At 39.6% G+C, this 14,162-nt stretch overlaps 1 protein-coding gene across 1 annotated transcript in view; it reads left to right on the top strand.

Moving 5' to 3' along the window:
* Positions 1-14,162, top strand: part of LOC307265978 (potassium/sodium hyperpolarization-activated cyclic nucleotide-gated channel 4-like) — a gene marked incomplete at both ends in the record, with an annotated part of 86,151 nt that overhangs the window by 42,807 nt on the left and 29,182 nt on the right. Inside the window, 2 exons of the mRNA XM_080047839.1 lie at positions 4,531-4,692; positions 10,576-10,794. Coding sequence (XP_079903965.1) covers positions 4,531-4,692; positions 10,576-10,794 — 381 coding nt within the window. The remainder of the gene's footprint in view (positions 1-4,530; positions 4,693-10,575; positions 10,795-14,162) is intronic.

Here is a 14,162-nt window from a genome sequence, read left to right as displayed (position 1 = left end):
ACAATGGGGCTTTGTAGTAGCCTATTATATTCACAGGGGGAGACAGGCTGGGACTTACAATAGAAATATACATACGTGGTTACATACTTCATGCTTTAGACATGACGGGACTTGAAGGATTTCACTTAATGTTGAGCAATGTGTTTTTGCACACAGCGTTATCCACCTGATGAATGTTCTGTTTGTAGCCAGAAAGTATATGGTGTTTTTTTCCTTGATGGTATTATACCAGCACTTTTTGACTGCACACAATGCATAGGCCTTTTCTATTTCTAGAAATATAATTATTTAAACACAACATAGAGCAGTCTAAATTGATTAAACCAATGCGGAGCAAGACAACTTTTTAAATCCTAAACAAACTAAATGTCCTTAATTTCCCAAGATGCAACATTTTATAGTGTTTCTCTTCCTGGTCAAACATCACATACTGTATGTCCATATTCTAGCAGCTCTGCAGATATCTCCATACTCAAGGCGGGGTAATGACATCACAATTACACCATTAGGGACTTAAGAAAGCTGTGATTGTACAACAGTGTTTACATGCTAAGAAAACTGACTTCAATTAATATGTAAAATAAAATTCATAAAGACATCTCATACATCTCATACTTAAATATTAAATATCTTGCGTCTAGTGTATAATAATATGCATACGGAGGAAGCTGAACATAATTATTCTTCTCCTTCGACAAAATGTGCACCTCCCTTTTCAGGCAGAGATAGCCTGAGGGCAAATGTAATATCGGATTTGTAATCATGCACCGAATCTCACAAAACTAATTATAAGATATTAATACAGAATGTAAACAATACACTGTGCGCCTAGCCGTATGCTTTATATCTTTGTCAACCATCAAGGTCGAAAAAGGATGGCTATATTTAAATTCACTTACCGTTGAGCTAAGTTTTCTATAAATGTACAAGCAGCTTCCCTTTCCTGTGCTTGGAGAAAATACGATTTCACAAATGAAAAATATATCAGGCTCAATGTGGGGAGATGGAAACGGGAGATTTCTTCATAATTTATTCATTCCCCGCAAAGTGACTTTAACACTTTTTATGTTAACGAATGCCATTACGGATCTAGCAGGAAATGTGACATCGCTTAACATTGCATATTGGATGATATAACTTATTCAGCATATGTGTGTGTGTATAGAGGAGAGTGGCTGCTCAACAAACACAAACAAACAAAAGCTCACATTTCATCCGAGAAGTGGAGAAAATTAAAGTGGATTTAATACTGGGTTTCAAGGTGGGTTAAGCCAGGCCAATTAGTCAGTTTACAGAAGGTGATTCTAAAAGTGGAAGTCAGCGATTGTGTATTAACACTGGATTTAACAAAAGGTGATTTTGAGAGCAAGCATTCTCCAGAATCACTGAGTCCAACTGTAAAGGGCCTGATGCTAAGCCTTATAAACAAGAGCCCAAAGAAAGGGACAGAGCGTGTGTGTGTGTGTGTGTGTGTGTGTGTGTGTGTGTGTGTGTGTGTGTGTGTGTGTGTGTGTTTTGTTTGTGCGGAGAGTGAGTTAGCAATATCTCCATGCACTCTGAGAGATCCCTAGCACATTTTCCTGGGCATTCCCCTGTCTTCATGCTGTAGCCTGTAGAGACAGAGCTAAATTGACATGATTTGATTTTGCGGCAGGCAGCGCCCACACTGTCTCGGACAAACAAGGCACTGGTCCATGACAGCCAGCCTTCATAGCATGCACACAGAAAAAACACACACACACTCCCATTTGTATGCATTAAGATGGAAACATGAAAATGTAGACATTAAGATTAAAGCTATAGTGTGTAACTTTCATTTATTTATCCTCTTGAGACCAATTGAGGGGTGACCCTCATTGACGTCGAGTTCAAAACAAATTCAAAGGAAAAACAACAATACATACAAAATATTCAATGTAAATACATCAAATACACAACAGGTGAAGAGAAAAAAACAATTGAAACATTTACACAGTGGTGAAGGGTGGCAGCAATTAAAATGAAATGGGTGAAAGTACAATGTAGCCTAATTAAAACAGTTACAGGTAGAGTTTGGCAGATTTAAGATAGTTTGTTTAAATTGGTTAAAGGATTATGAAGGCATTTAGTTAAATTTTTTGCTGTAAGTTGTTCCAGGAGTCGGGGGCACTGAAGCTAAAAGCTGTCTTTCCCAGCTCAGACCGGGCTTGTGGGACATAAAGCATAAGCATGTCAGTGGAGCGGGTCTGATAAAGACCATCTGAAATTTGCAGCATTTCTGTTAAATAACGAGGAAGCTTCCCGGTCAAGGCTTTGTAAATAAAAATGTGCCAATGTGCGTCACGTCTCTCTTTAGGGAGGTCCACCCAACCTTTTCATATAAAACACAATGTTGTGTGTCATAAGCATCTCCTGTGATGAATTTTAAAGCAGAGTGAAAAACAGAGTCTAGGAGTTTAAAACATGAATTAGATGCATGCCGGTAAACCACATCACCGTAATCAAGGACAGACATGAAAACTGCCTCAATAATCATTTTCCTACTAAATAAAGGGAAAGTGGTTTTGTTCCTATAAAAATAGCCAATTTTTTGTCGTAGTCGACAAACAAGATTATCTATATGAAAATTAAAAGTGAGTTTATCATCTAACCAGATGCCAAGATATTTGTACTCTGTGACTCTTTCAATTAAAAATCCATTCTTTGTAAAAATATTAAAATCATTACAATTTGTAGTTCTTGCTCTGGAGAAACACATATATTTGGTTTTGTCTGAACCAGCCTGAGGTCCACTAGACAGTCCTGCAGAGTGTTAAAAGAGCTTTGTAGGTTCTGAATAGATTGGTGCACCGAATCGGAAATGCAATACAGTACTGTGTCGTCAGCGTATAGATGGGCGTGACAGTTTTTTAGCGATGAAACAATGTTATTTATATAAATTGTGAAAATAACTGGACCTAAAATTGAGCCCTGTGGGACACCATTTGTAACAGTTAAGAATTCAGATTGGTATCTTCCCAGTTTAACTGACTGCTGTCTATCAGAGAGATAATCCCTAAACCAGCTACATGCAGACTGATCAAAGCCAATGTCATGCAGCCTCTGTAAAAGCAAATAGTGGTCAACAGTGTCAAAGGCCTTTGAAAGATCAATAAAAAGTGCTGCACTGTGCTTTTTCTTGTCTAATGCTGTAACTATGTTGTGACTTCTGTTGTCCCTATGAGGAATTCCCAGTTATTACAATGACACTGTCGGTGCTTTTACATGGGGTATGCCATCAGTGATCGCGCATTGACTTTATACCTTCTGCTGTACGTCCAGGTTTTTTCTTCGCAGTAGAATCAACAACTGAAACATTTCTTGGGCGCTTCTTGGTATTTTTCTGAGCTCCTGCACCAGGGTCTGGGGGGGAGGGTGACACCAGTTTGTAAATGCTGCCATACTGAGAAATACAGAGAGAGTTTTATTGGAGCTGACAGGCTTAAATCAACTTTGTGTGAGCTCATTTTGCAATGGCTTGAATGTAACCAATATTCCTTTTTTATGAAAACGTTACGCACCGTAGCTTTAAGATTAAATTCTAGATGACAAACATGTGGATGTCTTGGTCTTCTACACCCAGTGCTGCTAAACAACAAAGTATAGAGATGGACTATCCCCCATCTCAGTCACCAGCCCTGTACAGTCTCTGAGTGGTTCTTAATAAGCAGCAGTGGAGTGGGCTGGCAGTGCACACCGTGGTCTTCAATGGGATTAAGAGGCTTTAAATTGGTTGAGGCCATTAAAATATCTACACCAGCGCAAAGTCCTGGAGCTCCTTATGAGTATATTTATCATTAGGATTACTCTCACCTCTTAGCCCTGTAAGCATTACTGTGTTTGTCTTGAGTGGCTTACTGGTGATAAGAGCTTGTGTGTGTGTGTGTGTGTGTGTGTGTGTGTGTGTGTGTGTGTGTGTGTGTGTGTGTGTGTGTGTGTGTGTGTGTGTGTGTGTTTCGCCCAGCTAAAGCCCTGGTCCACAGTGTACTGGCCGTCCCCAGTGTGTAGTTCCTCAGAACAGCAACATCTACAATTCACCAGCAGCTCATCTGTGTGCTACATATAGAAAGCTACTGATTTAATTTCACTACTGTCTAGTTTCCTAATCCACAAAACCCTAAAAAAGAATATATAATAGATACGGAAGTCATTTAAATACCATTTGAGAATGTGTGTGTGTGTGTGTGTGTGTGTTTGAATTTGTAATCTATGGAGATTTTCATGGATTCGGGCAGCAGTTGCTAGGTTTCTATTGAAATGGGAGACAAATCTTTTGAAAGTTCGCAACAAAAAAAGGAAAAATAAAATGTGAATTAGGTGTGTTTCCATCGAGTGGTCGTAGTGGATAAACTAACGTAGGTTGGTCCGAAGACGGCGCTAAAGGCAACGTACAGGAACATGGCTGTGAGGGTCGACCGCCCTACCCACTTCGCCACAGCCGCCCTGTGTTGTGTTACAGTACCCTAACCCCAATGCCTGTCCCCCCCCCCTTCCCTCCTCTCCCTCCCTCAGATCTTCCACATGACGTACGACCTGGCCTCTGCCATGGTGCGGATCGTCAATCTGATCGGGATGATGCTGCTGCTGTGTCACTGGGACGGCTGCCTGCAGTTCCTGGTGCCCATGCTGCAGGACTTCCCCCCCGACTGCTGGGTCTCCAAAAACAAAATGGTGGTAAGTTCTTTGTCCATGCGCTGGTACATTTATTTATTTATTTTATTTATTTATTTAATCATTATTTATACTTGAGAGATCTATTGAGTGATGAAACAGTGATATTTGCAATGATGTTGAGTCAAACAAATGCAAAGCAAAAACAACAAAACATACACAATATGCAATAGAAATACATCAAATACACAACTAGTGATGAAGAAAAAAACATATATATATATATATATATATATATATATATCAATATTCTTACTGTAAATTGCTTAATGTATTTGTGTGTATCTTTATTTAATTTTGTATGTTGTTGTTCATTGTATTTATTTATTTATTTATTTTAGTCTTGTCATCAAAGGTTGCATGTGTTTAGGTGTGTCTCCTGTCCGTATTTATAAAAAAATATTGCATTTAAAAAGTGATTTCTCCTGCGCCAAGCCGAGCCCTGCCTATGCCTGTTCCAATCAGATTAAAGCCCTGTCTCTGTCTCTGTCTTATCTCACTCATCCACTGCAGTAATTACTGTACTAAACCCCCCTTTAGCATCCTGGGGAAAAGATTGCCTCGCATATCTGTCATGTTTAAGCCCCCCCAAAATCAAATATATGTATCTGCTACATTTGCCCACATTTTATTCAATTTGCGGATTCCTTCTTTTTAATTTATTCTGAGCTCTTGACATATATCCATATGGTGTTAGAGAGGAGAGACGCAGAGGCATGGGACATTGATTATCTGAGGAGGACAGACGGCCCTTTACTCAATAGTCGGTGATTATTGACAGTTGCCAGTATATTGACAGCACTCACACTGTGTTTTTTTTTTATGTTGCCGTATTGTTAAAAACAGCTGCTGGAATCTCTTGTCAAAGCCCCTGTAAACCCAAATCCATACAATCCTTCTAACTGTATCATTAAGGGAGTAAGTTACATGATAGTAAAGCATCTTAAAAATTGTTATTAGGTATATCCATCAATTCAATTGAAACATTCTGTCTTTTAAGTTTGATAAATCCATTCAGAAATTCGGTTTAGATGAGTCGGGTTATGCTTTGGTCTTTATGACACAATAAGAATTTTGAACCAAAACAATGACTGTTGCAACAGACACTGTTTGATACGGCCACATGCACACAATCTAGTCAAACGGTTTCGACAGTAAAAAAAAACTATATTCTTTTAACCAAGTTTTATAATATTGACGAACATTTATTTTTTATCCGATTTTTTTGTAAAAGCTTATTAAGAGTGACACCCAACTTTGATATCATATATTGATTATTTGTTCTACTATGTTTGCCCAGGTTTACAAAGGCTTTACTCATAATAGAATTCTCTTTCATCTGCTTATGAAAGCGGACGGTGTCACACCTGATGTGCGGCTCTAAATCAACCCCACAGCTGATGGCCTGGTGTTAACGTAACGTGTTATAAAAGAGTGAATCAGAGTCATTGTCAGGGCTTTGTGGCTTTGTGGTTGGATTGATTTGACCTCGGTGAGCGAGCGTGTCCCTATTCAATGTAAACACAACAATACATTAACATGTATTTAACCGTCGAGGAACGCTCTTGAGGACAGTGGTTCCCTTAGCGATTCGGCTTGTCGATACACCTGTCGATGTAAGGTGTCAATAGGGCAAGGTGTGCGCTTTTGAGAGGTAAGCGAACACATTTCAGTCAAATATACACACACACACACACACACACACACACACACACACACACACACACACACACACACACAGACTGTCAGTATAGTAGGGAAAGAAAAGATCCCGGTATTGAATAGGTTTATTATGAATATTTCATCCGAGATGGTTTCCCCTTGCATTCACCTGTTTAGTATCCAAATCAATTCTGAACTATTAGATTGCACTTATTGTGCGCTGAGGCCTTTTTCTGCCAGTTTTTGTATTGGAAATAGTTTACACTTTACACTTTACACAATAGTTTACACTTTTTAACTGTGTAAAGAAAGGTGCTATACATGTAATGCAAATAGTGATCGCAGACATTCTCTGTCGCAATCTTATCTGAACAAAAATTAACAACAAAGGAATTACATTTTGAATACTTACAATACGAACAAAATATTTAATTAGTATATAAGTAATGTTTCAGTCAGAATACTACATTTATTGACACAAAAATATGAGGGATTATAAGCCCTGAAACCACACATTGAAGGCAGCCAACTTTGCGTATTACATAAAGCGGCTTGCAGTCAGCTGTATGTGCTCAGAGCAGATGTCACACGAGCGGTGACATCGCTGAAGGTATGATGTATGATGTATTTGGTTCATCATGCCTCGCTGCCTCGCTGACACGCTCACTTGTTACATTCAATCATGAGAACCGACAGATGTTACAAACCAATGTCCCCCGAGATGTTTCACACTCAAGCTCATTTTTAGCTTGTTTTCCATACCTGTCTGTGCAGGGAAAGACGGACGGACACACACATGCACACACACACACACACACGAACGCACGCACGTTAAAGTAGACAAACACACACACACACAAACACACGCTCAAGCACACAGACACACACACACACACACAGGTAAGGTGTTCATATTGCCAGTATTGGAGATCAAACCAGCTACTCTTTCACACGTTTTCCATTCTAGTAATATTCAGACTTGCATATGGTCACGTCCAAAACCGTGGCCATTTCATCTTCCATTTTTATATTTCTATTCCCATCACTGCCATGAAAGATGCATTTTACAACTACTGTAGTTCCGTATGCATAGAGCCAAGTTGCAAGGGGATGATCTTAAGTTACATAAGGCAGAGCTGTCAGGCGACATAATGTAAACGGTGGCTCATCATCAAGGAACAGTATACAGTATGCAGTATGCATGCACGTAAGCCTAGATTTTATTCCACTGCAGTGAACACAAGGTTGTGATTGCTTTACTATTCTTTTTGCCTTATCCTGAAAAACATGTGGTATTTCATCATGTTGCATGTACATTGTAATGTATGACGCACATCGCCACAGCAAGACATGAACGATAAATATAGCAACGCATAGAAATCTATTACATTTGTTCGGTCACTATTATCTGTTGTGTTCACAATAGCATCAAAATATTACTCTTAATCACAAGCTCTTTTTATATTTGTCCCTAATCATTAAAATCTCAAAATCCAGACTTCCATCTCGTTAAAGGTGCATTGTGAAATACATTATTTTGGCATCTGTGAGATTCTACATTGCAACACTTCCTTGCTAACTTCTTCCATTTTGGATGCTTCAAGTTCCACAATATGAAGTGATGAGGTGAAGATGTATTTATTAATTTTTTCTATAGTACTTCTTCTTCTTCATCTTCCAACAGGTGCATTTCCCCAGGACTCCCACTATACAGAATAAAAAACGTGTGTCGCCGTTAGGTTTGTCCATCCTAAGTACATTTTCCAAACCAACTTTTATTTTCAAGCGAATATACACTAATTAAAACATACTTATGAATATTATATTCCATTTCTACCAAGACTGCTCTAAAAAAATGCCTATTCCCTTTACAGACCTTTAAATGTTTTAATACTTCCATCTCATCGAATCCAGAATATGACCGCACATGCCAAATGCCTCGTCACAAGATGGTTCATGCCGTTCTCTGACCAGATTATATTCAGGCATTTTCTACTTGTTGTTTCAGATGAGAACCTTAAATGAATACTTCACCCATACGGAACCGGCGTTCTATCATTATAAAATCGCTACTATAATATAATGAATTAAGTTTTTCTTCCCTCAGTCTTTCCTCAGTCTTCCCTTGGCCCAGCTGTCCTGTTAATCCTAACACTTCATTTTTACTAGTGTGATGTCACACTAGTAAAATGTAGGGTCAGACAGTGAGAACATAAAACACTCTTTCTGCCTTTTCTCAGACTAGGATGAACCGATTTCAAAAATTTTGCACATTTATACTAGGATATCAGAGTTCAATACACCTTCATGTTCCCACCGGTGAAGTAGGTCTTTAAGTCCAAAACTCTCACAAAGGTGATGGTTGGATGTAAGAAAGAGCTTCCATAATGTACTAAGTTTAAAACGCTGTGTGCGCTGTGATGTAGCCTCTCATTAGCATCAAAATGGCGTTTGTTTTCCTTTCACACAGTAAACACTGTCTAATTAATTGCATTACGTAGAAGAATGGTTTGGCAATGTGACGGAAACAACAAATATATCTTCCTGAATTAATTCAAGCCTCGGGGACAAGCAGCCAGGGCCAGGCACCATGCACCTCTCTGACGGAAGAGCTCTTAATGTTTTCGCCCACACAAACATGGTAGACAAAAGAGTTGGTGTTGGTTTGCTTCTGATAGGAATCCTATAGGAAGCCATTTTAGGTCTTCTTTTACAGTAGCTGTCCCATTATCTTGCTGGGTCATCGCTCCTTTACCTCTTTCAGGAAGTCACTAATAAAATTGCTATCTCTCTCTCTCACTCTCTCACACACACTCTCTCTATCCCTCTCTTTCTTTCTTTCTTTCTTTCTTTCTTTCTTTCTTTCTTTCTTTCTTTCTTTCTTTCTTTCTTTCTTTCTTTCTCTCTCTCTCTCTTTCTTTCTTTCTCTCTCTCTCTCTCTCTCTCTCTCTCTCTCTCTCTCTCTCTCTCTCTCTCTCTCTCTCTCTCTCTCTCTCTCTCTCTCTCTCTCTCTCTCTCTCCCCACAGTGGAAATGAGTTTGAAAGCAATTTGGACATGTCACCCTCGGGGAAAGAGTTGATATTGATTTGCCATGAACTCCCACCACCAGGATCTCTAAAGGAAGAAAGGCCAATTTATCTACAAATGAGAAAAACTCACACATTTTTTTTTCTTCCTAAATAGCTGACCTACTTACTGTCATGAAAAGCCTCTAGTGTCTCATGCTCCGTACCCACCATACTGTCTGCTTTACGCTCTTGACCTGATGTCAATGTATTGAAAAGTACATTTCACCCTGTCAGTTCATATGCATTGAATTAAGACAGTTTGAAATAGACATATGGTGTTAGATAAGTCTTAAGGCTAGACACAGTATAGGCAAAAACACATTTGTTTCAAGGACTAGTCAATTTGGACATATTTTTCTATTTTGCTTCCATAACGTGTCATCTTTCAACCTTGTCTTTTTGTGTCTGTATATGTCTCCTGTATAACCATCTTTAACAGCCATTGTCTCAACATACGTTTTTTTTAATACTCTGAACCATGAATCTCAACTTCTAAAGCACTTACATCAACTAAACTTTTTTGACTTTTCTCAAGGTTACAGAAGGATTTGTTCATTCATCAGTCACTCATTGTCAACCCCCTGTCTGGGGTCGGGTCATGGGGGCAGCAGCCCCAGCAGGGGACCACAGACTTCACTCTGATTTGTTCATGATGTTGTTGATTGTCTGATTTATGATAAATTTTGTCCTTAAGAAAACATGCCGAAAAATGCCTTTGTACGACCGGTACATGGTATTTTTATGATATAAAACTATAATAAGGCTGTATCCTAAATCTGATCTGTAAAAACTTTGGACATCCATTTGTGATCCAATATCTACATTTATGGTTTTTGATCAAATGTATGCATAATAGGTTAAATATAGCCAGATTTGCATTTTCATTCAAACATTTCTGAAAAAGAAAATTATAATACAAAAGAGAATAGTTTTAACATAATCAAGTGGCAAAGTTTAGTGACGATAAGTTAAAAAGTTACCCTGTTCACCTTCTGTGTATAAGAGAGAGAGAAAGAGAGAGAGAGAGAGAGTGAGTGAGTGAGAAAGAGAAGAGAAGAGAAAGATTGCGAGAACAGGCTACGAAGATGAACTTGTCCCACCCTATGTCCTCACCCCCTAACTGACCTCTTTCTCTCTCCCTCTGTTCCAATGCAGAATGACACATGGGGCCAGCAGTACTCCTACGCGCTGTTCAAAGCCATGAGCCACATGCTGTGCATCGGCTACGGCATGTACCCTCCCGTGGGCATGACAGACGTGTGGCTGACTATCCTGAGCATGATCGTGGGCGCGACTTGCTACGCCATGTTTGTGGGCCACGCGACCGCTCTCATCCAGTCTTTAGACTCCTCCAGAAGGCAGTACCAGGAGAAGGTGAGTCGAGAGGGGGTTTGTGTTGATGTAAGATGTGTTATTGAGTTTAGAGTTGAGGTTAAGTTAAGTTACTTTATTAGTCAATCGTTACATTGAAATTTGTCTTCCGGGCATATTCCCTCTTACAACACTTCAGAGGGCGTCAGAGCGCATGGTCAGCCGTAGTACAGCGCCCATGGAGTTGGTGCACATCATAGTTTGAAAAAAACCCTGCCCTGGTCTAGAAAAATGCTGAAACAAATTCCATTACACTTAAAATTATTCAAAAAGTAAAGTGAATGTTACATTATTTTGCACCGAGGAAACCAAATCCATTTACTTTTTAGGTAGCTATATATGTTTGTGATACAGCATTTTTCAGCTAAACCAATGGGATGTTAAAACACATAAACCCCTTTTTCTAAAAAAAAAAAAAACTACACCATATTGAGCTATGTGTCAGCTCCTTTAAGCCTTTTAACCTTTATCTGGAGTTTTTTTTTTGTTGCCTTGGGACCATCGGTGTAGTCAGAGCCCTGGGTTGAGAGAGAGGAAAGCCCTGACAGCTGGCTGTGAAGGCCCATGCCCTCTGTGGGGGCTCCAGTGTGGGCGATAATGAGCCGAGTGCCAGGGCTGCCACGATGCCCACACCGTCTGTGGCCAGGCAAAGGCTACAGGGACACACAGACCAAATCAGACAGGGAGAGAGAGGGAGAGTGGAAGAGGGCCAGAGAAAAACAGGCCTACAACATAGAATTTATTATATTTTATGTATTTTATTTTTATTAATCGCTTTATCATGTACCAACCAAAAACAGGCTTATATACATATTACAATTATTAAGTCAAGGCAAGGCAAGTTATTTTATATAGCACAATTCAGAGTGCTTTACATCAAGATTACACATTAAAAATTATATTTCAGAGTTAGTAAAAACAAGGAAAATACACCAGGATTAGACGTTAGAGAAAGGAGTACAAAATAAACTGAGCATACAGACCATAGACTTTATATAAGGCCCAGACAGACAGACAGACAGACAGACAGACAGACAGACAGACAGACAGACAGACAGACAGACAGACAGACAGACAGACAGACAGACAGACAGACAGACAGACAGGCAGGGGAACAGGTCAGCTGACGTAATGGGTGTGTGCTCTTACATCTTCAAAAGGGTTAGGAAACTGGAAAGTAGTGCACTGGATGATTTAATACCTCACACATCTATAGGGCTGAGTAACAAAGAGAAAAGGGGTTTTCCTCAGATTCTCACCAGATAAAAAAAGTAGGAAAATCCAAAAAGTAGAACATACAAGAAGCTACAGTATGTTTCTGAAGGCCAGTACGTTTCTGCAGTACAAGACACGTTTATTTTGTGAGATTACATTCGCTAGTCGAGGAACTTGTATCAAGTCAATACAAGCAGTCATATTAGCGATTCTTTTTTTTATACGTCTTGGGTATACCCAGGCTTTTCCTTGTTTTTTTTTTCTTTTTATCTATTTTATTTATCATCATTGCTTGACGTCAAATCCATTTTTCCCTCGGCATAATTTCTTTAGAACCTTTATAAACCATCTGGTTCGTACAAATGCAAGATCTAAATCGTCCGACGTGTCAAAAATCCGCTTCAGAATTATTCACATTTTTCGTGCCGTTTATTCTCATCACATCTGGAGTCTACGAAGCCTTAATGCTGCTAATCTGAGTATAGCTCGTCGGCTGCCTCCTCTGCTTTAGCGCGATGCCTTTGCTGTCATCTAGTCTAAACAGCTGGCGTGTCTCAGCGTGTGCTACCAAAAAGTCATTTGCCCTCCGTTTGTGGGAACACCCCCTAAGGCACCCTACGAATCCCCCCAGCCGTCCCCAGCAAAGGCTCCCCTATGCTCCCACTGCTTCCCACCGTGCCTGCCTGCCTGTCTGGTTCTAAAGGTTATTACTGCAGAATGCAATTAATTTGAAACAGTGCGGATTCTCTCATTTATCTCAGCACATGCCTCAATGATAAGGCTCTCTCTCTCTCTCTCTCTCTCTCTCTCTCTCTCTCTCTCTCTCTCTCTCTCTCTCTCTCTCTCTCTCTCTCTCTGGGTGTACCATCTGTACGTTCTAGATAGCAGTAATTTCCTTTCCACTATAGCCTACTACTATACCCACTCCTGCTTTTTTTTTCTCCGCTTATCAGGGGTTAGTTCTTTTCAAAGACATAAACCCCTATTGTCATCGGCCCCTTGCCTTGCCTTGCCTTGCATCGAGGGGATGTGTGACAATGGGATCTGCTTCGTGGAGATTTCACTGTGCTTTTCCGTGTGTTAGACTAATGCCATAATCCACGCACTCAAGATGAAGTGGGCAATCCGCTGGTCAATCCTCCCGGGAGATTTTTCTGGGGAAGACAGGTGGTTGTTTTTCAGTGAGGGAGACTGACTGTGGGGCAGCGGCGGCCATGACAGGGACAGATGTTACTGTCTGTGGTTGACTCAGACTGGAGAGAGAGAGATATGTTAATAAAGAGACACACCACCAATACAGAAGCTATAGTGTCAACTCAGTTACCATACACAGCTGGATGTTAGTGTTGAGCTACTTTCATTGGTTCAAGTGAAGATGGATGGACGGACGGACGGACGGACGGACGGACGGATAGATAGATAGATAGATAGATAGATAGATAGATAGATAGATAGATAGATAGATAGATAGATAGATAGATAGATAGATAGATAGATAGATAGATAGATAGATAGATAGATAGATAGATAGATAGATAGATAGATAGATAGATAGATAGATAGATAGATAGATAGCTTCAACCTACCCCTATCATGAATGTTATTTATTTAGGCACGACTAGTTTAGTACATAATCAAATCAAATCAATCACAATCTAATTAAACCAAAGAGAAATATTGTACACTTTGGGTAAAGATTAATTGTGCATTAAGGCACTTCACAAAAAAAAACGTCCACTGCTTTAAAATAACAATAAAGAAAGACTGTTCTATAAGTGTTAATGAAGACACAAACTCAGTCACAGAGTGGGTGCTCAAAGTACAAGGGCACTGAGAAGCTTTCATCACCACCAGAACAGGACTTTCTCTCACATTATATAAAACACGTTTAAATAAAGCATTTGTTCACCTTTTTACTGTGTTATCAAAATAGACAAATATAATACCCTAAATGGCAGAGCTGTGAGTTGAAAATGTTCACCAGAGTTTAAAAGACAAAGTTATTTCTCATCTCGGTCTGAGCTCCTTTGTCGTTTTTTTTTTACCGAACAGCATCACAGCGTTCAGAGACACTCTTTTGATAGTTCATTCGGCGAGCGGACTCACTCAACACATGCAAAGCCGATGTTGCAAATTAAAGACCGTGAAATATAAAG

Source organism: Ammodytes marinus, assembly GCF_949987685.1.
Source record: "Ammodytes marinus genome assembly, chromosome: 1".
Taxonomy (NCBI): Eukaryota; Metazoa; Chordata; class Actinopteri; order Uranoscopiformes; family Ammodytidae; genus Ammodytes; species Ammodytes marinus.
Note: the sequence above shows the minus strand (reverse complement) of the source record. Positions and strands in the feature narration are given on the sequence as shown.